The sequence below is a fragment of the Rhinolophus ferrumequinum genome, chromosome 24 (assembly GCF_004115265.2).
Source record: "Rhinolophus ferrumequinum isolate MPI-CBG mRhiFer1 chromosome 24, mRhiFer1_v1.p, whole genome shotgun sequence".
Taxonomy (NCBI): domain Eukaryota; kingdom Metazoa; phylum Chordata; class Mammalia; order Chiroptera; family Rhinolophidae; genus Rhinolophus; species Rhinolophus ferrumequinum.
This window is the reverse complement of record NC_046307.1, coordinates 27,561,147-27,584,880: the sequence shown is the minus strand read 5'-3', so window position 1 is coordinate 27,584,880 and position 23,734 is coordinate 27,561,147. Positions and strand designations below refer to the sequence as shown.

Below are 23,734 nucleotides of genomic sequence, written 5' to 3'. Positions count from 1 at the left end.
CTGACTGGTTCAGTGCTGCATCCCCAGCATCCGTCGCCCTGTGTAGCTTGGTGTTCACTAGGTATTTGCTTAATGAATACAGGAACCATCTCACAATCAAGCTGCTGACGTGGTCTAACAGCTTTCCGATTTGGGCTACGGGACTCCTGGCTGTGTTCATAAGTACCTCTTTGCACACTGGGCCTGACCCTCTTCCTACCCTAATTCTGCTCAGTGGGATACCGAGGTGAACGCATTTCTGAGTTCTCTCTGGGAGAGCTGGGAGAGGGGAGTCAAGGTGTGGTTTGGGGAGCCTGTGAAAGCACAGAGCCAACGCCAGCTATCATGACGCCAATACCAGGAAACTGTCCTCCATTCACCGTGGCTTTCAGCACCTGGTCCAGGAGTACTCTTGGAGGTAGAATCCCTGGCATCCAGAGCAGGAGATATCACCTGGGAGAATGGGGGAAGGGAGCCCGAGGAGGCGAAGAAGCCAGCAAGTGGAGCATGCCCGGCAGGCCAGGCTGACATGTTGGGGCACGGCTACACTCGCTTCCCGATCTCTGAACTTCAGTTCTGAGGTCGCACGTGGGTGCTAGGCAGGAGGTGTCTTGGGAGGAGGTTTTGGGAAGCAACCACCAATGAGGGTTGGGGTCGTGAGATGGAGAAAGGGTGTAACTAGGGCTCTTAACACAGCTGAGGGAAAAAAGGAAAAAAAGCACATACTGCCCTGTTTTTCGTTTTTTTGTTTTCATTTACACTACAGAAAAACAACCATGGAGATGTCATGGGAAAGCATGCACAGGCCCAGCCCTCGGGAGGTGTCGATGTGTTTGGGGAGGTGCTTATTTGCTTCCAGGTCCATCCCATACACTGTCCAGTTGGACCCTGTTGCAGGGCTGTGGCTGTGGCTTTCTCTCTCCTGCTGCTTCTCCTCCCCCAGGTTGAGGGTTTGCAGGACCGTCGGCCTAGCAGGTGGTGGCCAGGGACTGGTGGATGGGTGGTTGGAAGCAGCGCACGTGCTCCACGGTGGAACTGTCTGTCTCTACGGACTTCATGTACTTGTTCAGGATGGCAAAAACCTCATTGTTCAAGATCTGGTACTTCCTGATTCTGTCTGCCATTTTCTTCAGGGGCTGCAAAGGACAGGGCCATGTAGGTTAGGGGTAGGAAGAGAGGATACAGAAATAAAGGGGGAGCAAGAGGAATTCGGTGAGGTTGGGGTGCAGGGTCCCGATGCTTTAATGATCATGTGACTCTTTTATTTAAAGGCCTTCTGTGGGTTCCAACAGCTTGGAAATCAAACGTTACTTGGCTGTAAAATCCTTTGTGAGTTTCAAAACTTATTACAAGACTACAGTCATCAAAACAGTATGGTACTGGCATGAAGACAGACATATAGACCAATGGAATAGACACCCCAGAAATAAACTCTTCCATATATGGTCAAATGATTTCTGACAAGGGTGCCAAGACCATTCAATGGAGAAAAGATGGTGCTGGGAAAACTGGATATGCACATGCAAAAGTTGGATCCTTACCTTACACCCTATATAAAAAATTAGTTCACAATGGATTAAAGACCTACACATAAGAGAGAAAACTATAAAACTCTTAGAAAAAATCTAAGAGAAAAAGCTTCATGACGTTGAATTTGGCAATGATTTCTTGGATGAGACACCAAAAGGACAGGTAATAAACTGGAAAAAATAAACTGAACTATATCAAAATTAAAAACTTATGCATCTAAAAAAAACAAAAAAAAACTTATGCATCTAAGGACACTGTCAACAGAATGAAAGGGCAACCCATGAAATGGGAGAAAATATTTACAAATCATGTATCTGATAAGGCATTAATATCCAGAAAATATAAAGAACTCTTACAATTCAACAATAATAAAAAACAAACAACCCAATTAAAAAGTGAGCAAAGGATTTGAATAAACAGTTCTCCAAAGAGGATAAACAAATAGCCAACAAGCACATGAAAAACCACTCAACATCACTAATCATTAGGGAAATGGGAATTAAAACCACAATGAGATACCACTTTGTATCCACTAGAGTGGCTATTACCAAAGACCCCCAGAAAATAACAAGTGTTGGGAAGAATGTGGAGAAACTGGAACTCTCATGCATTGCTAGTGGAAATATAAAATTGTAGCCACTATGGAAAATAGTATGGCGATTCCTCAAAAATTGAAAGTAGAATTACCATATAATCCAGCAATGCCACTTAGAAGTATATAGCCAAAAGAAACGAAAGCAAGGACTTGAGCAGATATTTGTACACTCATGATCATAGCAGAATTATTCACAGTAGCCAAAAGGTGGAAGCAACTCAAATGTTTATCGATGGATGAATGGATAAACAAAATGTGGTACACACATACTATGGAATATTATTCAACCTTAAAAAGGAAGGAAATTCTGACATACACTAAAACATGGTAAACCTTGAACACATCATGCTAAGTGAGGATTTCCTCTGTATGAAGCACCTAGAGAAGGCCAATTCACAAGGACAGAAAGTGGAAAGGTGGTTACAAGACGCTCGAGGGAGGGGAAAACAGGGAGTTAGTGTTTACAGGACATAGAGTTTCAGTTTGAGAAGCTGACATTCTGGAGATGGATGGTTGCACAACAATGTGAGTGCATCTAATACACTCCACTAGACACTGAAAAATGGTCAGAACAGTATATTTTATGTTATGTATATTCTACCCCAATGGCAAAAACCGCCTTGATGAGGTGGCTCTTGCCCCCTTCTCTCAGCTGGTCCCGGAGACCCACCCCTTGTTCCAGCCGTACATCTCCATGCCCCTGAGTCTTTGCTCCAGCTGTTCCCTCTATCTGAGATATCCTCCCCACCCTGCACCCACTTTCTGCCTGGCTATTTGCTGCTGGTCGTTGGACTTAGCCCAAGCCTCACCTCTATGGGAAGCCCCCTAGGGCCAACCCTTCCCTGTCCCTCCGCCTGGCTGAGACAGCCCTTCTCGGTGCCCCCACAGCAGCCCTGCTTACCCCACACCCGTGCCTGCACAACTCTCGTGTTCAGTGAAAGTTTGTGATATGAGGACCCAGCCTCAGCAGAGTCTGCCTGGCACAGGGAAGGTGTATTTTAGGTCTGGAGCCTGGCCCTGCCCTGCGGGGTGACCTGATTCATCCCAGTGTGTTCTGAGCAAGTGACTCATGGTTTCCTACGAGGAGGTCCCCAGCTGCTGAGTGTCTTTGTACCTTCCTGCAGTGTGGGGAGTTGGCTCCTGAAGCAGCTCACCCGCCTTTTCAAATGAAAGCCTGCTTGTCAGGCCTGGCCCCATCACCCAAGCCCCAGCCATGAGCCGCTTACCACATTCTTAATGATTTCATCCTTCCCGTCCTGCCTCTGTACTTTCAGCAGGTGGTAACAGAAGTCGAACAGGTCGAAGCGACGCTGTTGGCCCAGCAGGACGATGATGGAGCAGCCAGCCCAGTTCAGGCCATCACCAAAACATTGCCTGGAAGCAGGGAGAGGCGGCAGTGGAGTGAGAGGCAGGGGAGGGAACAGGAAGGGGTCCTCATCTTGGACCAGGAGTACAGCTAGTGAGCAGGCCCGTCTCTGGACCAATTCTCTTAATCTGTAAAATGGGTACAAGGAAAGCTGCGAGCATGGATTTGTTTGTTCCAGGGACTGTGGTTATATTACAAGCCTTTCTAACCACAGAAAGCTGTTAGCCTGCTGCCCCACTGAGGTAAGAAAAAATGACATCTGAAGAAGACAAATTTGAAAGAAGACTTTCAACCAGTCCTTGAGATTTACATAGCTGATTGTTTCAGGCAAGTCAAAGAAGAATCAGTTCTGGCTCCATAAAGGAGTCAGGGAACACCTGTGAGGAGAAGGGCCCGTTCAAACCAGGAGACCAGCTGGCCAGAGGAGGCTGAGCAGGCAGGAACGGGGCACAGTGGGCACAAAAACAGAGGCTGCTGGTGCAGGGCAGGGGCTGGGAACTCTCGGGGCTGGTAAAGCTCAGCCTGCGTACCCCCTCCCACCTACAACTCTCAACAGCAACTGGGGAAGTCTGGGTGGCTGTGGGGTCATCTCTGCTTACTTCCTCGTCCTCAAATAGCAGTCGCAGCTCAAACTGGGCAGGTTCCCTGCTTCCCCATTGCAAAGTCCAGGCCCACCAGTGGCTGGGAACGGCCTTCCCCATCCAGTGCTAACACCCCTTCCTCGGGAAGCCCTCTGTGGCCCTCACGCGCTCGGTCTCTAGAGCTCTGGCTCCTTGAGGACAGGCTTGTCTGCCTTCCTCACTACTCTGCTCTGGATGTGTAGCTGGGTGAGTGGAGAGAGACCTGGGCTCTGCTTTTGTCTCCTCTGGGGACAGTCTTGGGTTACTCTGAAAGCCCCCCCATTTTTCAGGAGCAGGCGTCTCCTGAGCCAGGCTACCGCGCGCGAGTTAGGGCCTGACCTCTGCCAGGAAGGCGTTCTCTGTTCTACGAACCCTGCCCTTTCGTGGGGACGTGAGGTGGGCAGTGAGGTTCTTCATGCCAAACCTTCGCCAGAGCTCCCTGCTGCCCATTCAAAGGTCGCGAGACGTCCCATGTCCCCAGGGTGCACACTCACACACACACGCTTCATCTCTGCCTCCCACCACTTGCTGCCTTTCCCGGGACGGTCCCTTCTCCCCTCTCAGATTTGAATGCCAGCAATGTTCAAGGCTCAGTTCTGGTGTGTACATTCAATTCCGATACACTATTCCTCTCTCTTCTCAGGCATCCGTCCCCCTTCCTGGCCTTGCTGCAACGCTGCCTCATTCGGTGTGCCTGACATCTCTCCATAGGCCCTGTAATCCCCAGGAGCCCAGGAACCGTCACGTTTTGTTCAGCATTAGCGTATGTCCAGCGCCTAACACAGCAACTGGCACATCGTATGTGTGCTCAATAAACAGTTGTCAGACCACCCCCCCCCCCCGTCCATCTTTCTGGTTGGCTCTGGTAGCCTGATGCCTCTTGGGGGAAACAAGCAGGTTGGGGGTATCTTCCCTAGGGGTACTCACTCAGCTGTGAACTCGTTGGTCCCCACGGGAATGCAGTAGACGAACTGCATGGCACTCCACAGCCGGTGGAATTCCACACACTCGTCAACGTGCATGACGCCGTTGGTGGGTGGTGGGCCCCTCCAGATGGGGTCCTGCAGGTAGCTTCGAATGCGGGTCAGAATGACCTCAAACATGGACAGGCCGCAGCACAGACGCTCCTTGGTCAGCAGGTCACCCTCCCGAGCGATGGCGATTTGCTGGGAATGGAAGGGTATATAAACCTTCTATCTACATCTCTGACCTCCTCTTCCACCTCTCACCAGAGATTCCTAAACCCTGGAGCTGGCTGCATGTGGAAGTCATTCGCCAGAACGGATATCATGCCCGGAGTAGGGCACTAACTTTACAAACCTGAGTGCAAAAGCAGGAAAGTCTTATGGTAGGTAAAATCCAAGAGCCATTGATAGAGGAATAGTTTAAAATTTTTTTTGATTTACCCATAAAATGAATGAAATGCTTTGTAGCCATTGAAAAAACTGAGATGATACTATTGCTAGTATACTCTATTACTTCTACTGGCTCACACTCACTGAGTGTGTGTAACACACCAGGTCCTATTCTAAGCACTTGATAAGTATTTATTCCTCACAGCAATCCCATGAAGGAGGTGACATTATCCCCATTTTACAGATAAAAAAACTGACGTCCAGAGAGACAGCCCATGAGAGGTAAAGCAGGGACCTAAATTCTGGTAGTTGGATCAGTGGTTTTTTTAATTGTTAAGTGAAAAGAGCAAGTTGCAGAAAAGGATGTATACTACCATCCTATTAAAAGACACCAACAACACACAATCCCGCAGATAGGCACACACACTAGATGTGGGGGTGTGTGTAAAACATTTTAGAAGGATTAAATCAGTTGTGGGAGATGAGCTTGGAGAAGTGGGTGAGATTTGCACTTTTTACTTTAACTACTTCTATACAGTTGAATGGTGTTACAACGAGCATATGTTACTCTTTTAAAATTTGGCACTGATTTTACAGAATTATGTCCCCCAATTAGAAGTCCTCTGACCGCTGTAAATGATCTTTATTAATAATTTAAACTGGCTCCTCATCTGCCTTCTGGTTATTGCATCTCAGTAATCGGCTGGCTAGACCAATACATCAAAATATATTACCGTCTGCGTTATGAGTAAAAATATCTAGGAATAGAGATCTCAAAAGCCATGTGCAAAGTAAGATAGACAGATATTAAAATCTAAGGTCAAAGTAAGGTCTCCAAAGCTAGAGACAAAGCAAAAGAGGGCTGGCTTCTCAGACACAGAGGTCCACAGGGCACTCATGGGATTGGGTCCCCAGTGGGTCGTCTCCCTAGAGAGCTCATTTTACAGGGTGCCTGGCGGGGAGCCTGCCTGACTTCTGGCTGCAAGTTTCTGCCCTGGAGCCCCCAAAAGAAGACAGCCTCTGAGTTAATCCACAGAGGGAAATAAATCAGGAAACACCACTGCTGGAGCCTGTTAGGAATGTGGCCAGGGGTGCAGTTGTCATGACAACTATAAACTGAAAGAAGTCTAGGAAAAAAGGCGTGGATTGGGGAAGAAGAATTTGACACCATGTGTTTCAAACAGAAAGGAGAGGGCACTCTGATTTGCAGTGACTCATCTTGATTCCATGGGCAGGGAAAGATAGCGCTTGAGCAGAGAAGGGACCACTCAATTTGCCCCAGTTCGCAAGAAACATCTCTTACAAAATCTTGAACCCACTGCTCGATTCTGTTCTCATCGGGCAGCTCTCTACTAGGCGAGTATGTGGTTCTCTGTTTCAGATTGCCTGGAGCAGTGAAGATGCTCAGGCAATAAATACGGGATCTGTATTTGTTTTTGAGTCATGAATAGTCTCCTTCATACATTAATAAATACAGAGTTCCGGGTTATTAATTAGTCTCCTGTGCATTTATTCTGAATCAATCCTCAGGGCCTGACAATTGTGGGGGGATTAAAACATTAGCAGGGGGGTTTATAAATCTGCAGACAGACTTGGACTTCTGCTGACGACACCCCTCCCCACCTATTACAGTCAGACAAAGGGGCCTTGGTTGAAATGCTTAGAAGCTTTGTCCTTTCCTTGAAAAAGTGCTCACCCTTACAGTTTTTCCTATGAATTATGAAAGTAATATAGTTGCTGGGTAAAATCTGGAAAAAAATTTTTTAGTGTTATAAGAAAATAAAAATCTCCCATAAACCTCACTAGAGATGAGCTTTCTCAAAATACTGAGGAATAATTTGTTCATTTATTTTTATGTATGTGAGGGTGTATATACATCTGTATTTAACAAAATTTGGACCATAGTATCTGTATTGCTTTTTTTCTCTTAAGATATCAGAAATCTAAAAAAACCATTTCCTTCAATATTTTCAGTAACATGATTTTTTAAACGGCTACATAAAATGGCCACTGACATACATTATTTTAGTCCTCTATTCTTGCTGGTTATTTTACATTGTTTAAAATTTTTTACTATTACAGACAACTCTTAAACAACTAGCCTTAAACACAACACTTTTTGAGCTTATCTCTGGTTCTTTTCTTGGCATAAAATCCTACAAATAGAACTCCTCGCTAGAAGAGGATTAGTATTTTAAAAGGCATTTGCTATGAAGGGGCAAACTACTCTCAAGAAAAGCTGAACCACTGTGTATCTATCTGTGTGAAGTCTGTTCCTTGTACTCTCACCAATACTCTATTATTACTAAGAGAAGTTCTTTGCCAACTCAAGATGTGAAAAGTTGTACCCTGTTCTTTTCGTTCACATGTCATTGATTACTGGTAAGGCTGAACACTTTTTCTTATGTTTATTGGCATTTATATTTTTTTATGTTGTCAGTTTTCCTTCCTGTCCTTTTTTCTTTTGGTGTCTCTGTCATTTTCTTTTTGCTCTGAAAAAGTATATTATAAATTATTGGCTGCAAATACCCCCAATTTCTGGTGGTGTGTGTGTGTGTGTGTGTGTGTGTGTGTGTGTGTGTGTGTGTGATTTAACATAAATTTTATCCATTTCTTTTCTATTCCAGCCAGTGGGGGATTTTTCTCTTCTCTATCTGCCATTCTTTTCTAAGTGAACAAGGGAATAGAAAAAACATATGAGTATGTGAAATAAATTTCTGCATGGAGTTCTTTGATTATATCTAGTGTCCTTTGCAGGAGAAATGATATCTCAATACTCCTTTATATAATTCTTTGTGTTTTTTGGAAGACTTTTACTTATTTGTCCATTGAAATGATCATATAAGGCAGCTCAACTAAGGAGGTAAAACAACTATGAGTCCATTTTAAAGATGGGAAAACAAAGACTAAGATATTAAGTGTCTAGCACTAGGTTTTATTACAATTGAAGAGTGAGGCTAGCACAAAGATCCTTGTCTTTTGATACCCTGCCACAATATTCTTTCCATGATAGCACTGGGGCAACAAATCAGGTCATCTCGACTTATCCCAGAAACAAATGCAAACAATGCAGTACTGTTAAAACCTCCTGACTTTAAATATGTCGCAGAATTTCTCTGTCACTGACCTAGATATTATGTGAGTCCCCTGAACCCCATCTAGATTGGCAGTTAATACTCTGTTAACTATTTTTTGGCCTTTGGGACGTATTCCTTGAGGGCTGGGAGAATTATAAAACTGGCATTTCTCCTCCCGCAGAATGTCTAGGCTTTTGTTTGTTATATACTCAACATTTGACAAATTGAGATTTCTATCAGTCCCAAAGAAATGGTGTTCACCAGAACAGGGAAGGAATTCACAGTCTTCTAAAGTGGAAACACATGCCAAACCCTGGGTGCGAGGGGCCAGATTCTTGTACAATGACACCAACAGCGGGTCAGACACATTTATATGCTGCTGGCTTGGGGGATTTCTCCCTAAAAGGAAATCTTCAGAGGATCTCCTCTGTTCAGCTCTGAAGACCAAAAAAGAACGTGTGCCCTCCATAGTATCTGAATTCTCTCTGGGATGACTCAAAGAACCCAAATATTTAGTCATGTTTTCAGTACAAGGTGGGTGGCATGCTAGGGCGCCTTCTACGGCTGCTCATCAGTGTAACACACCTGCAGTGGGACACACCTGCAGTGTGACACACCTGGGCAGACCGGACTCTTCAGATACTTGCCATGTTTTCTGAGAGAAGAGGCTGCCTTCTGCAGAGCATGCCTTTATTGATCATAGGAGAGAGAACCTTAGAAATTCAGGTCCACGGGCAGGCCTTGTGGGGTTAGACATTCTCTTCCTCTCTCTGGGCCTTAGTTTCTCCACCCCGTACAACGAGGGGGTTGGACCACATGCTCTCCCTCTAAAGCTCCTTTTAGTTCTCAGAGTCCACGATAGACGGATCATACCTGAGGAGTCCCCAGCCGCTCTATCAGGGGGACCAGGTGAAGCGGGGCATACTTGGCTTCCAGGCGTTTCATCCGGACCTCCAGACGCTCCCCCTCTGTAAAAGGAGCAGCAGGCAGAGATTGAGATTCAGGACACACCGGGCAACTGGGGAAGAAACAACTCTCAGAGGACCTGATGACATATTTATATTCCAAAACTTGGATGGAGCACGTTGAACTAACTGTTCTCCTTGGTTCTGGCAAGTGTGATCAGGACTCACTATAAGGAAAAATGTTCTATCATCTCTGTCCAACAATGGAATCATTGGCCTCGACGGGTGATGAGTTCCCCATCACTTGAAGGATTCAAGGCTAGACAGCAAAATACTAGGGATGTTCTAGCAGGACAAGGGAATAAGGCCTAGAGTACCAGTTCCAATTCTATACTCTGTGACTATTCAATAGCTTCCCAAAGCTTTAACCTTCTGCATTTCTGACTGCTGATATGAGTTTATTGGGATTAAGTGAGCAAGAAGTTCAAATTCAATTAAGCTGCTATTAAGCTGCTCTTTGTGGTTTCTTACCTTTGATGTAGACTCGCGGCAAGATATTTTGGAAGGGTGCAGCGTGGAGCAAATCACAGACTTCCTCCTGAGACTGCAAACAGAGATGGAGGGGAAGAAAGAAAAAAACATTTTCATTTTAAACCAGGAAGAATTTTCATTCCTAAAAACTTGAGCACTTGAGTCTGCCAGACCTGGGTTCAAATCCTGACTTGTCTACTTACGAGCTGTGGCATCTTAGGCAAGTTGCTTAATCTCTCTGAGCCTAATTATTTATCTGCAAAATGAGGATGAGAACAGTGCCTATTTTAAATGCGCTGCTGTGAGGATTAATAAGCTCATGTATAAGCTTGATGTATAAGCTCATGTATAAGTGAGAGAATGTATAAGCTCATAGAGAAGTCCCTGGCACACAAGGAGTGTGCAATACACCGGCATTATAATCGTATAAGGCATTTGTTGAAGAATTCGAATGACAACGAAATGAAGCAGACATGATGGGCTCCAGGCTATGTTTGTCTGGTGGGTTGTGAGGCCTGTGGGTTCAAAGCCTGGGCTGGGCTGATCCTCCAATCCACTAATCCGGGAAGATTCTGTGTAAAGGCCTGTGTCTGGTTTGTTTTCTCCACACCAGGTACCAACTAGTGAGAGAAGAGAGACTAGGACCCAGGACAGATAGGTTTTGAGGGTGACTTGTTATACATAAAAGTTTACAAGCAAACATATACTACAGAGATTGGAGGGAAATGTTTCTTTTTGGGGGGACAGGCCTGAAAGATAGGGTCTAAAGAGCCTGCTGTCCCAGAGGACCAGCTCATGATGACTGGATTTCAGAACAAAGGGTTGAAGAGGGGGATCTAGAAAAGCCACCCTCCACTGGTTTCGGCTTCTCTTTAAATGGTGGGGATTTGTATTAGGTAAGAGCCAGACTTCATTCAACTCTGACACTCTTGGATCCGAAGCATCTGAGAAAATCAAAGTTGTGAGTGTCCTTGTCTTTCTTTACTCAGGCATGCGTGGAGCATGGCCATCCTGGAAATCTAGTAGGCTGCCTGCTCAGGAAGGGAAGCCCCAAACTCCTTTGTTCCTCCAGATCCATCCTGGAGGCAAGACAAGTGAACTCGTCTAGGGACCTGCCTGATCTGAACGCAATTCTGTTTCTTAGCCAGAGGGAAAAATTCCCCCCTTTCCTAATTCAGCTATTGGTCCCCTAACCAATGGATCAGATAACCTGGTCTTCATTGCTATGTCTAAGCTTAGATCCTTTGATTCATCACATAATCTGAAAACTTAGTTTATTGATCATTCAGATTATTCTTTAATTTAACATGGTGAGTCATATTGATTGATTTTAGAATGATGAACCCAGCCTTGCATTCTCGGGATAAACTTCACTTCACTGCGATGCATTATCCTTTTAACTAACGCTGGATTTTATCTGCTAATATTTTGTTGAGGGTTTTACCCTATATTTATTAGGGACATGGATTTGCATTTTTCTTTTCAAATGTCTTTGGTTTTAGTATTAGAATGATGTCGACCTCATAAGATAAGTTGGGAAGAGGTCCTCTCTTTAGTATTTTCTGGAAGAGATGGTGTAGAATTGGTATTACTTCTTCCCTACATGTTTGAGTTCACAAGTGAAACCATCTGCATCTGGAATTTTCTTTCTTGGAAGGTTTTCTTATTTTTTTTTAACTAGGTATAAAATTTCTTTAGTAGATATAGGCCTATACAGGTTATCAATTTTTTTCTTGAGTGAGTTCTGGGGGTTTTCTAAGTTTAATTTATGGACATAGAGTTGTTTGTATAATAGTATACCTTTATTATGCTTTCGATGTCTGTGGGATCGATAGAGATGTCCTCGTTTCATTCCTGATATTGGTCATTTATGTTTTCTCTTGGTCAGTCTGGCTAGAGGTTTATGAATTTTATTGATTTTTTCCCCCAAAGAAATGGTTTTTAGTTTCATTCATCTTTGTCTATAGTTTTTCCGTTTTCAATGTTACCTATTTCTGTTTTTACCTTTATTATGTCCTTCCCTCTGATTGCTTTTGGTTTAATTTGCTTTTCTTTTTCTAGTTTCTTGTGGTAGAAGCCTAGGTTACTAATTGAACACCTTATTCTTTTTTTAATATAACATTCAGGCTATTCTTGGATGCCTCCAGTAACCGAGAGCTCAGTACTTCTTGAGGCAGGACTTCTGTTCCATTTTTGAACAACTCTAATGGTGAGAAATTGTGATTTTGTATTAAGCCACAGCTGCCCTCCAGTAGTTTCCAATCAAGATCCTTGCTCTGCTCTTTACAGTATCATTGAATGTGTTTTTCTAGCCAGTATCTTCAGCTACCTTTCTATCCCTCTCCTCCTTTCAGGACCGAGTCTCTTACAGAGTTTTCTCCACCTCTCTCCATTTCCCAGTCTTTACTCTGCAGACACCCCCCAGCAAACAGAAATATGTGCAGCTATATTGCACCATGGCAAAGGCTCTGATTACCAAGGACTGCTCTGTCACCAAGTTCAATGCATAACTTTCAGTCCTCATCTCACAGAATGTGTAAGGTATTAGGCGCTGTCCTCCCTCAGCTACTATGACAATGAGTTCTGCTGTTTTCCATCACTTTGGTTTCTCCTTTTTTGGACTCTTTTGCAGGTTTGAGTTCTAACCATTCCTTAAATGTTGGTTTTGTTCAAGATCCCACTTTGTTTCTTTTTCCTCCTTACTTAGTCTAGCTGGTCTGTCTCACCTAATCCTAGGACTACAAGCATTGCCTTTGATTCACCAACTCTGCATTCCCAGCCAGATTTCTCTGTCAAGCTCCAGACTCAGACGTCTAACTCCTTGCTGGGTATCTCCACTTGGATATGTCACAGCTCAACATTTCTAAAGCTGACTTTCTTCTCCCCTAGTCACCTGGGGTTCCTTTGCTCTGAGAATGGCACCATCATCTCCTCATGTGCCCAATCCTAAAACCTGGGGCTCATTCTCTCTCTCTCTTCTTCACTTCCCGTGACCAATTGGTCCTCATGTCTCTTGATTGATTCTCTCCACATTGACCACAATGCTATGATCTCCTTAAGGGCAGGGATGCTGTCTCTATTTTTGCCTCTTACTCCCAGTGCCTAGGACATAACAGTTTCTCAATAGTTATTTATTAAATGAATGAATATTGCTTATACCATATATTTCTTAGATGAATAAATGAATGGATTTATCCACATGACTATCCCCCAAGTACGAGAACACTACTACATCCATTCATCCAACAAACATGTATTGAGCACCAGGCACTGTTCTAGGCTTGATGTAGATATGATGTTGAACAAGTTGGACTGGATCTCTGCCCTCATGGAATTTTTATTTGAGTTCACAGAGACAGATAAAAACCAGTAAATCAGAAAATTTCAAAGAGTGATAAAACACCATAAGGTATTAAGCTAGAAAGTGACTGGGAATGGGGAAGGGACTACTTGAGAGAGGGTGGTTAGAAAAAATCTTTTTTTCTCTATATTTGAATAGAGACTAGAATGAAGTGAGGGCGGTATGAGGTAAGAGCATTCCAGTGCAAAGGCCCTGGGGCAGAGAGTAAACTGGAGTACAATGATACAAGGAATCACCCTAATGGTAGGGAGGGACCAGAGAATGTGGGGCCTCGTAGGCATGGTATGAAGTCTGGATTTTATTTGAAGAGCAATGAGGAACTACTGAAGTATTCCAAGCAGAGAACTGGTGCACATAGACCCAGACCCACTGCCAGGTTTTATTATCTTTCTTGTTTTCTTTGAAAAATTTCAGTTGTTCCTGGACATGCCTTGTTACTAGAGAAGCTGCCATTGCATGAACTATCAGCTTCCTACTTTGTTAACGTGAGTAAAATTGAGGTGGGGAGCCACCTAGGGGACGGAGGAAGCGGAAGAAGGTTGTGAGTCCTCTACAAGGGCAATGCTGCCGCTTTATTCATTTTACCTGATGAGCTTCCACTTCAGATTTCTTGGGGGGAGACAGCAGTGTTCCATGTACCCCCCTCAGCACTCCGCCCCCTGCCCCAATTTGCAAATGGGAGGGCCCCATCGGTTCTTTGGGGATGCTTCCTTCTGGCATGCTTCCTGTGTGTTCTCTACCTTGCAATGATGCCATTTGTTAATGAAGGTGAAGAAAGAGAGAAGGATGTGGTTTCCTAATCGAGGTGGGAAAGCATTTGCCTGGGAGCTCCCGAGAGGATTTGCGTAAGGAGGTGACTACATACAAGGCAACACCTTTGCTGGAAGGCATTCATTAGCTGAGGCCATTGCGACTGATAAACATGTCCAGTTCAGTTCGAAGCACACCAAGGCCGGTGTCGGGTCTAAACAAGCTTCCATTGTGGGCGCTTCCATGGTGGGCCCACCTCGCTCTTGTTTAATCCCTGTCCTAAAGGATCCACACTTCCAGTCTGGCCTATGACATGCAGAGAGTGGGTTTCTTCTCCCCTTGCCCTCCTGGCTCTTTCTGCTCCAGCCAGGGCAGCTTTTTGTTATTTGAATGCACCATCTGTGCACCCATCACAGACTTTCCTGCTCTTTCTGGAGGGCTCCCTAGCCTACCTCTTTCCCCTAACCCCTTTGCTGAGTAAATTCCCACCGTTCTTTCAAATCTCAAGTCAAACATCATTCCCACGTGGCAGACTTCTGGACCCCCGCAATACCTCCCTGACCATGCAGGTTCCTTTGTTTTGTGTCCTCAAAGAACCCAGTTCTTTTCCTTTTCAGCACGTGAACACCATCTGTATTATTCATGCCAAATGTCACTATTTGACGTCTACCTCCCCTACTGGAATGGAACCTTCATGAAGGTAGGCACAATGTCCATTTTTGACCATATTTTATTCCCAAGAGCGAGCACAGTCCCTAATGGATAGTAAATGCTCATAAGCATGTGGAGTATTAATAAAAGTTGAATGTCTGTGATCGGTACAGGAACTGAGACTTAGAACAGAATCTCCTATTTTGGGTTTTCTTAAAGACGCCTAGATGTTTCCCCTTATCACTAAGGGACGTGTTTCTTCTTTGGTGTTACTGATTACTATGGATGAACTATGTGAAACATTAAGAAAGGCTCTATGTCGTGGGATTTTCATGTGTTTCTTATTTTCTGTCGCTCTTTCCCTTCCTCCCTGTTTTTCTTCGACTTGTATGTATTTACTACACTTTCTACACCGAACATGTATTACTTTAAAAATTAATTTAAAAAATCCCAAAAACATCTGGAAGTAATTAATTCTTAACTTCAAAATAAGGAGTTTTTGGGGTCTTGAAGCTGAAATCAGAGCGAAGGAAATGAAATCTTAGTGTGTCACTTGGCCCAGCAAGGAACGATATTTGTACAGGTTTAATAATGTAAATAATGTATGTTTTTGTTTTGTTTTCTGTTTTTTTAGGCTACATTTGATAAATCACAGGTACAGGACAAAATACAAGTGCTACAAAAAATACAGCTATGATGATATAGAGTAAAAGACTGGCTAACAAGAGGTAGGAGTGAAAGTCAGGAGTGTTAATTCCCCATCTTCTGGAAAGGAATCAGGATACTAAATAATGTTACCAAAAGCAGCAATAGAGCTGTAAGTATATGATCTCTGATTACAAAGGAAAACAACAGAATAAGCAATAAGTAATACATTCAAATATTGAGAGAAAGAGTGAGGAGAGATGTAAATGAACTAAAATCTCATCTTTCCAACTAGGTTGTTGATAAAGTCCTGTCTAAAGTTGCTAATTAGGAAATAGGGGTCCGCCTGGTATTACTAAGCGTTATGCAGGTAACTAGGAGAACTTGAAATGGAAACAATTAGAATAGATTGTCTTGGGAACTGGGATGCAGGTGGGAAGAGGTGCAGTGGAGCCAAGAAGGATTTTTTTTTTTATCATAAGCTCATCTATATTATTTGATTTGTCACGATGGGCAATTAAGAACAATTTAAATGGAACAAAATGAAGAGGTCAGATTACATGGTCTCTCAGGGTCCTTCGTTAGAACTGAGAACTGTAGCGACATAATCACCTTGTTCTTCAGGGAAGGGAAGGCAATGAGTATTTCCTAAGTGTTTCCTTTGCTAGTTGCTTTGTACCCATTGTCTACTTTATACCTGAGAACCTCCTGTCAGGTAGCTCTTACGATTCCTAACCTATGAGCGAGGCCATGGAGGCTCTCAGGGAGGGGAAGTTCCAGAACCAGGTCCACACAGCGACAGACGCAGTGGGGCTGACACCGAGACCCAGGGCCACCTCACTCCGACACCTACTGCGTTTCCATAGCAGACCATGCAGCCAAAGCCGTAGGATGCTGGAACCATTTCCCTCTCATTTTACATACATGTCATGAAGAAAATGTAAAATTATCAAAAATGGAAACAGGAGAAAATTACTTAAAATCTCACCACCTGAGAGACTTTCTAGCCTCGTTCATATCTGATAGGATCACATCCTTTGTTGCTTTATTTGCTGGGTTTTTGGTCATAGCTACTAACATTCTTTAAGTTTAAAAAATTGTGACATATATATGCACTTTGAATACGTGAAAGAATGAAGAGTCCTGAGCCATCTTCTGGCCAAAGAAACAGGAAATTAGTGATACCTCTGTTCCCCAACCCCCAGAGGTAACCTCTAGCCTGAATTTGTGTAAATAATTTCTTTGCAGGCAACACATTTTTGAAGATCTGCTGGTGTGATTCCAAGGTAAATAACCGGCCCCTTGTGGTCAATTTATACCTATAAATTCCCCCAAAACCAAAATTTTACACTTAGTCTTATCCATTCCTCAAAGACTCATTCAAATTTCACTCTCTAGAAGGCTTCCAAGCCCCTCCGGCATACAGTGGTTTTCTTTCAAAACTGACCAGAGTCCTTATTCACTCATTTCCTCCACCAAGATGTCTGCAGGTTGAGCTGTCTAATCTAGTCCCAGCCCAGGGTCCTGAAGTCTGTGCTTCTGATGGAGAATCACAGCAGTATTTTGTATCCCATGCAAACACCGACTGAGAGAGAGGAGGGACCAGCCATACTCGGAACCTGCATTTGATCTGATAGGAGAGGCCAACAAGAGGAATATAGAGAACATGGATATGATACTATCTAGAGATCAAGCAAACAAATGCCAAATTCTGACTAGGATATAGTCTGAGCAGAAATTAAGTCATCCATCCATCCATCCATCCACTCATTCAACAAATAGTAGGCATCTATCTATTATACACAAGTCTCCCCACAAGGTGCTGGAGATACAACAGTAAGTGAGGCAGATCTGATGCCTGCTCCTTACCAAGATGATGAGGAAAACAAGTAAACGGGCAATTCTAGTAAGCACTAAAATTGGAGTGTGCACGGGGGCCGTGTGAATATATAAGAAGGGCAACCAATCCTGAGTTCCAGGAAGATGACAGAGCAGGCTTTCTGTAGAAGGAAATGCTAAGCTGAGACCTGAACCAGGGTAAGTGTTGGACAGCACCTGCAAAGGCCCAAAAGAAAGAGGGACCATGACGGGTGAGGGGCTGAGAGCAGCTTTCAGCACTGGGGGAAGGTGATATGAGACAAGGAAGGAGGGGTGAGCAGGAGGCAGATCAGGAAGGGTCTTGTGAGCCTCGCTGCAGCGTTTGGATGCTATCTCTACAGTTTTCATCAGGGAAATGGCATGTTCAGATCTGCAGTTTCACCTTCTGGCTGCAAGTGAGAAAGAAAGGATTGGAGGAAGGCAAAAGGGGTGTTGGAATAGTCCAAGAAAGAGACAGTAGGGCCTGGAGTAGTAGCAAAGGTCATGGAGAGGAGGGAGCAGATGTCCGAGATTCAGCAGATGAATTGTGAGAGCAGAGAGGCAAATGACACCCATGGCATGCCATTCACAGGGTCGGAAGACATAGCAGGTTTGCAGGCAGGAAGAAGCTGAGATCAAATCTGGGCAATGTGAATTTCTGATGTCTGGACTTCTAAGAGAAGACGTCTAAAAGGCAATTAGCTATAAGGTCTGGGACCCTGCAGAGTTGGTAGGTGGGTGGAATCTGAACTTGGCAATCATCAGCATGAGGATGGAAACTGACCAGGGGCAGCAAATATACAAGTGCAAGGGTAGGTGTGCTCCACGGGCATGAGAGGGGCCTGGACGCTGCAAGAAACATGATGGGTGACAGGTAAGACTGGAAAAACTAGATTTTAATAAAATTTACAATCTAGTGGGGGAAAAAGAAGCCAAGGACACCTGTGCCTAGGAAATAAAACAGCATGGGTTTTAGGTGCAACAGAAGTTGCCAGCAACTTCTCCCAGGGCATTGACAATCTGGAGTTCGGAGACATGCTAGCAAATCCCTTGCAGAGAACAGGCATTTGGTGACATGTGTGCTGAACACAGACCTGGGGTAATGAGGTTATGATGGCTTTGAGATAGGCATGAGAGGATGCACAGGGTTCTGAACTGGCAGGAAAGGTGCAAAGCAGACAGAGGAGAGATAAGATCAAAGATAAGATCGCTGACATAGAGGGCAGGAAATCATTTGCTGCCGCTTGTGGCAGAGCTGCAGGCAGTCAGGAGCCAGGTTCTGGGGTCTCAGGTGACTTGTGGTGGAAAGAGGCTGGAAGGGGATGCCTGGTCACTGAGGACCAGTGTGTTAATCTCTGGTGACTTCACATTCATCACCCCATTTAATACAAAGACTCTGTGAAGAAGCTACTTAGACCCTGCATTTTTGGGGTGTGGAAACGAAGGCTCAGAGGATGTTATCACATTCCCAGAGTCTCATAGGATTTCTGAACTCAGCGATTTGCCGATTCCAGTAGAGCACCTGGGAATCAGCTTGAATTCTGGTGGAGACAGCCCTGATGTAACTCACCCTGCCCATCTCCTTAGCCTCTTGATACCTTTTTTTGGTCTTATTCTGTGTAATGGTCTCTAGACTTAGTGACACCATTTCTTTAATTGTAAAGTTCTGTGTATTCTTTCGGATATCGGCAGAACCTAAGTAAATACAGTCATACTTCTTATTAAAGGAAGAAACAGGTGATAAGCTGGAGCTGAGACCTACGGGATTCTCTTGCTATCTAGACCTGGCCTGATCTGTAAGTGGCCATGGGGCCAAAGGACAATCATCTTTCCTAACCTCGAGCTGCTCCTCCTCTCTCATTCTGCAGCACTGCCAAGTTTTACAGCACTGGGTGGGACATAGGTCTTTCTTGAGAGGGACAAAGGCATGAGTCCCCTGTGCCTGTAGCCAGTCTCAAGCTGGGAATGCTGATTTTAAACCTCTAAGGGGTCAGTTAGAACCTGCTGGGTGGTAACGGTCCTCACCTGCTGAGTTTCCCTTCCCTGTCATTAGGCCCAGTGGACCCTGTCCCCCAGAACACAGCTCCTGCAGACCCACTGGCCTGCACATCCAAATGTTGGGTGCTAGGAGGGAGAGGCTGGGCCTGCAATGTGGCCAGTGCAATAGCAAAGGCCCCAGGGAACTATGTTCATTGCAAATCACTGCAATGTGACACCAGCAAATTCACGGACTGGAAAGAAAGTGGACTCCAGTCTGAGTTTTCCTTGAAACAAAGGCCCATGGTCTTTCTTCCATCATGCTGCCTGGAAGCTGAAACCGATGATTGGTTAATAACACCTAGTTACTGTCCTGTGTCTCCCTCTACTGCCTGGCTGTGTAGGACTGTGCATCCGACCCAGAGGCAGTGGGCATTTCAGCTGCCTCCCCAAGACCAAAGCAGGACAAGCTCCAGTGCTAGAATGTCAGGACACGTGGGGAGTGTCCAGGGGTCTCAGCGCACTCTGTTTTCACTGGAGATAACGATGCCATCTTTTCAGGGTTTGTGTTTATTTTGGGGGAGGGGGATTGAGCTCCAGCAGAGATGACAAAATAGCATCACCCAGGGTATCCGTCAGTCATGGAAGGGTAGGCATGGCTGGATTCTCTGGGTCTCGGGCCTCACGTGTCAAAGGTGGGAGTCAGAAGTACAATGAGAAACCACCGGTCGGTTTTTCAGCAGGAGAGTAACATGATGTGATTCATAACTGTATAAAGACGCTTTTGCTGCTGCATGGAAAATCAGCTCTGCCATTCCCCCCCCCCTAATGCTTTACCTCCTAGTAAATTCCACCCTTAGCAAGAATGGAAAGGCAGGGACCCTCAAAGAAGCTGGGTTTGAAACATTCCTCTTAAAGTGAGCACAGGAAGAAGGCGTTACTATTATTTTTCTCTCTAAGAGTCACAGAAGCATCAGTAAAGTCTCCCCCCATGTCCATGGGGGGAGGGAAGCTGACAGTGTGATGTGCTGGGTGAGCTGTTGCAGCCACTCACACATCCCACGTGGCCTCTTTCTCATTTGGACTGGCCAGCTTCACGTGCCTTTCCATGATCCTGAACTGTTATTTCCTGCGAGTCAATCAAATAGTTGGGCAGCATGACAGTCGTGACTGAGTTCGGCACGAGCAGAGGCCTCTATAAATTTCCAAAATGAGGTCAGAAGTACCTAGGGCATGTGTAACCAAGAATAAATCTCACCAACTAGCCAGAAAAAAGCAAATGCTCATAACATTTCTTCCCTCTTGTGACCTTGTCTGCACAGTGACCCTTTTTCTTCTGAACTTTTCAGATTCCATGATGTGGTTTCTCTTTCCCCACCCTCAGGTTTGTGATATGAAAACTGTTAAACATATGAACCATTTGAAACACCACTGAATATCCTTATACCCTTGATGTAGAGTCCCAGTGAACATTCTGCCATAACTGCTTTGACTCGGTAGGTTTTACTGAAATCACTTGAAAGTAAGTTGAAGCGGTTGCATTATTCCATCTTAAATACTTCAGCAATCAACTCCTAAAAACAAGCACGTCCTCCTATGTAACCTCAGAGTTACGATCACCCACAGTAAAAAAATTCTTAATATCACATAATATGCAGTCAATACTAACATTTCCTCCGTCCCTAACATGTTTCTTTTACAGCTTCTTTTGGAACCGGGATCCAACCATGATGAGCTTCTAAAGAGTGAAGAAGAAGCAATTGTTCTACAAAAAAAGACTTTAATGATTCCCGAGTCTCGGTTTGGGAACTGCTGTGCTCCTGCTTCTGCAAAGGGCCTTCTCTGGGGGGAGCAAATGAGCGACAACTGCTATTCAGTAGCTTTTGGATTTACCGAGTGTCACACTAATGTTTATTATTCCTGTTCCTTAGGACAACTGCTAATGAATTATGGTAATGAGAGAAGTCATCATGAGATGATTAACAAGAACTAAGATCTAATGTAAAATTGCCCGTTGTCAACAGAGCAGGTAAAAGTGAAGAGCTTTTTAGTCAAGAGGCAAAAATATTTTACTGTAACCCACATCAAAATTCTTCAAGGGATGACTATTTCATTTTGGCATGGCCTGCAGTCTTAAAATGTTCCTCTGGTTTTATACTTAATTTAAAACTGATGGACCAGGAGAGATCTCCAGCAAACACTACAAACGTCAAGTATTCCCAACTCATTTAGTCTGTGAGGCTCACTGGGGGCTGATTTCCCTTGGCTAAAGGATACCAGAAAGATTCAAGATGTTAATACATATTTAAAAAAACACGGTCGATGTGATCCTACGTGTCAGATTCAGGTAGGAAAACAAAAGAGTCTACCTTTAGGGTCTGTTTCTGGGTGAAAAGTTATGTACCATTTTTAGCTGATTTCCTAAAGGAAATCATCAAGCCAATCTCAGAACAATATTTTCTTAAGTAACATTTTGCTCTGTGTGTTTAGGCAACACACAGAAAATAAATAACACTAATCATTAATGTCATATGTTTTTGTCTTTGTCAAGTGGGTGTGCAGAAAGGAGCTGAAAAACGGGAGGTGGAGCACCCCACAGGAATCCCCACTCTGGTTTTCTGGTGGAAAAGGCATGGGGGGATGGGGCCTAACCAGATAGCCCAGCAGACTGTTCTAAACATTCCCTTATATGGAAGCACATAGATGCTCAGTGTATGTGTTTCATGGATACTGATGTGAAGCCCCAAGGATACAGGGCCTGTGGACAGGCAAGAAATTAGTCTTCCCACATCCACCACGATCCTCCCTTGTACAGAAAGCACGAGCTGCAGGTTCTAGCTAGCCCCTCAGCTGGGGCTCCAGGTACAGTGGGAAGTTCATTTGAAATATGCTCCATCTGCTCTCCTGCTCTGTGGACCTCTCATTTCCAGGAGCTCTCTGTAGCCCTGGTTAAATAAATCAGTATTTTATCTTACTCGATTCTGGGTGTGTGTGTGTGTGTGGTCTTTCCCCACCAATCTGTGCCTCACTCGAATAATGCCATATATATATATATATATATATATATATATATATATATATATAGCTCACTATGGCTCACCTTCACCCTTTCTCCTACCCCCTGAATTATCAAGGCAGAAAAAGAATTATTATTCTGGATCAGAATCACGTCTGGTCAGCTAGGAAAGGTGTACAGCCAAGAAACTGCCTAGAAAGTAGCTTCCCCTCCCCCACCACGTGCATGTCTGTGTCTTCCAAGGCTGGCCTTTCCCAAAGGGTACAAACTGGGGGTGCAGGGAAATGGCATTTCATAATGGGGAGTCACACAGTGAGCAAGATACTTCCTTTACCATTTCCTATCACTCTTTCTGACAACTTTAATGAGAAAGTTTCCATTTTGGAACGAGCACATCTAACATTTGCTAATCTTCATTTTTAACAGGAAGAGAGGGAGCAGGTATCAGCTGGAATCATAGGACCTGACCTTATTTTGATTCAACTTATTATTCTGGTTGCTTTCTAATGGTGGCAAGAGGAATGACTTTTTTTTTTTCATGGAAGAGATATAACATTTCCTTTAAATAAGTTTTAAGTTAAAAAGGAAGTTAATTTAGATAAAAATGTTATGTAAGTAATCGGCCCAGTGCTCTACAGATACAGCTAGAATTGTGACAACCACACCTCAGTGACTAGCTCTGGAAACACCATCTGAAGAAGACTCCTTCTAGATCAGGGTTCTCCGTTCCTCTGCACATTAGAATCAAGTGTGGAGCTTTTAAAATACCTGGGCCCCTCTTGCAAAGCATTTGCTTTCCTTGGAGAGAGATGGGGCTCAGCCATCAGCGTATGGTACTTTAGGAGCTTTTTGAGCAATTTTAATGAGGAACTACAGTTGAGACCACTACCATACCGCCTGGGTGTTTGAAGATGCCCACCGTACAATAACACTGAGTAGAACAACCTGCGTTACGACCCCCAAACCCTCAGCTTCTACGCATTCTATCCTCATCGGAAAGTCATCAACACAGAACTGAATAACCAGGCTCTGATTTCTTGGTGATTACTAGCAAGGCCAATGGAATAAACGTGGCATGTTTCAAAGACGGAGGTGGCTTTGGGTAGGGGTGACTGACCACCTTGGTCTCAGACTAAATGGTGGTATCTTCCACATTTTAGAGGATAAACAGGCACGCTCCTGTTCATCGTCTATGAGCTGAAATGTCTCTCCCCTCATTATTTAGGCCACAGTTAATGAGCCCTGTGTTAGATGCTGAGGCCACACACACGCCCCTCCCCTGGGAAATCTTTCTATCTCCTCTTCCTCTCTGTTTCTAAAGATCAGCTCTTGCTTGATGCCACTTTTCACTGTTGTGGTAGAGCTGGGCTGGTGGTTTCCAGACTTTTTTGACCACATTCTTTCATCATGAAATTTTAAGCAAACACCTCAACTGCCACATATTTATTTATTTTATCAACTCTAGAGAGCTGTCACTGTTTATTAACAGTGTGTTAATAAACAGGGGGGTTTACTTTCT

At 44.3% G+C, this 23,734-nt stretch overlaps 1 protein-coding gene across 3 annotated transcripts in view; it reads right to left on the bottom strand.

The window, feature by feature from the left end:
- Positions 1-718: 718 nt before the first annotated feature.
- Positions 719-23,734, bottom strand: part of CYFIP2 (cytoplasmic FMR1 interacting protein 2) — a 111,893-nt gene continuing 88,877 nt past the window's right edge. For 2 of the 3 annotated variants that reach the window (XM_033095868.1, XM_033095870.1), the window contains 5 exons: positions 9,959-10,031; positions 9,396-9,490; positions 5,018-5,256; positions 3,331-3,478; positions 719-1,115 (listed from right to left, as the gene is read on the bottom strand). In XM_033095868.1, coding sequence (XP_032951759.1) covers positions 948-1,115; positions 3,331-3,478; positions 5,018-5,256; positions 9,396-9,490; positions 9,959-10,031 — 723 coding nt within the window. In that variant the 3' untranslated portion in view covers positions 719-947. The remainder of the gene's footprint in view (positions 1,116-3,330; positions 3,479-5,017; positions 5,257-9,395; positions 9,491-9,958; positions 10,032-23,734) is intronic. The other variant, XM_033095869.1, reaches the window with a different exon arrangement.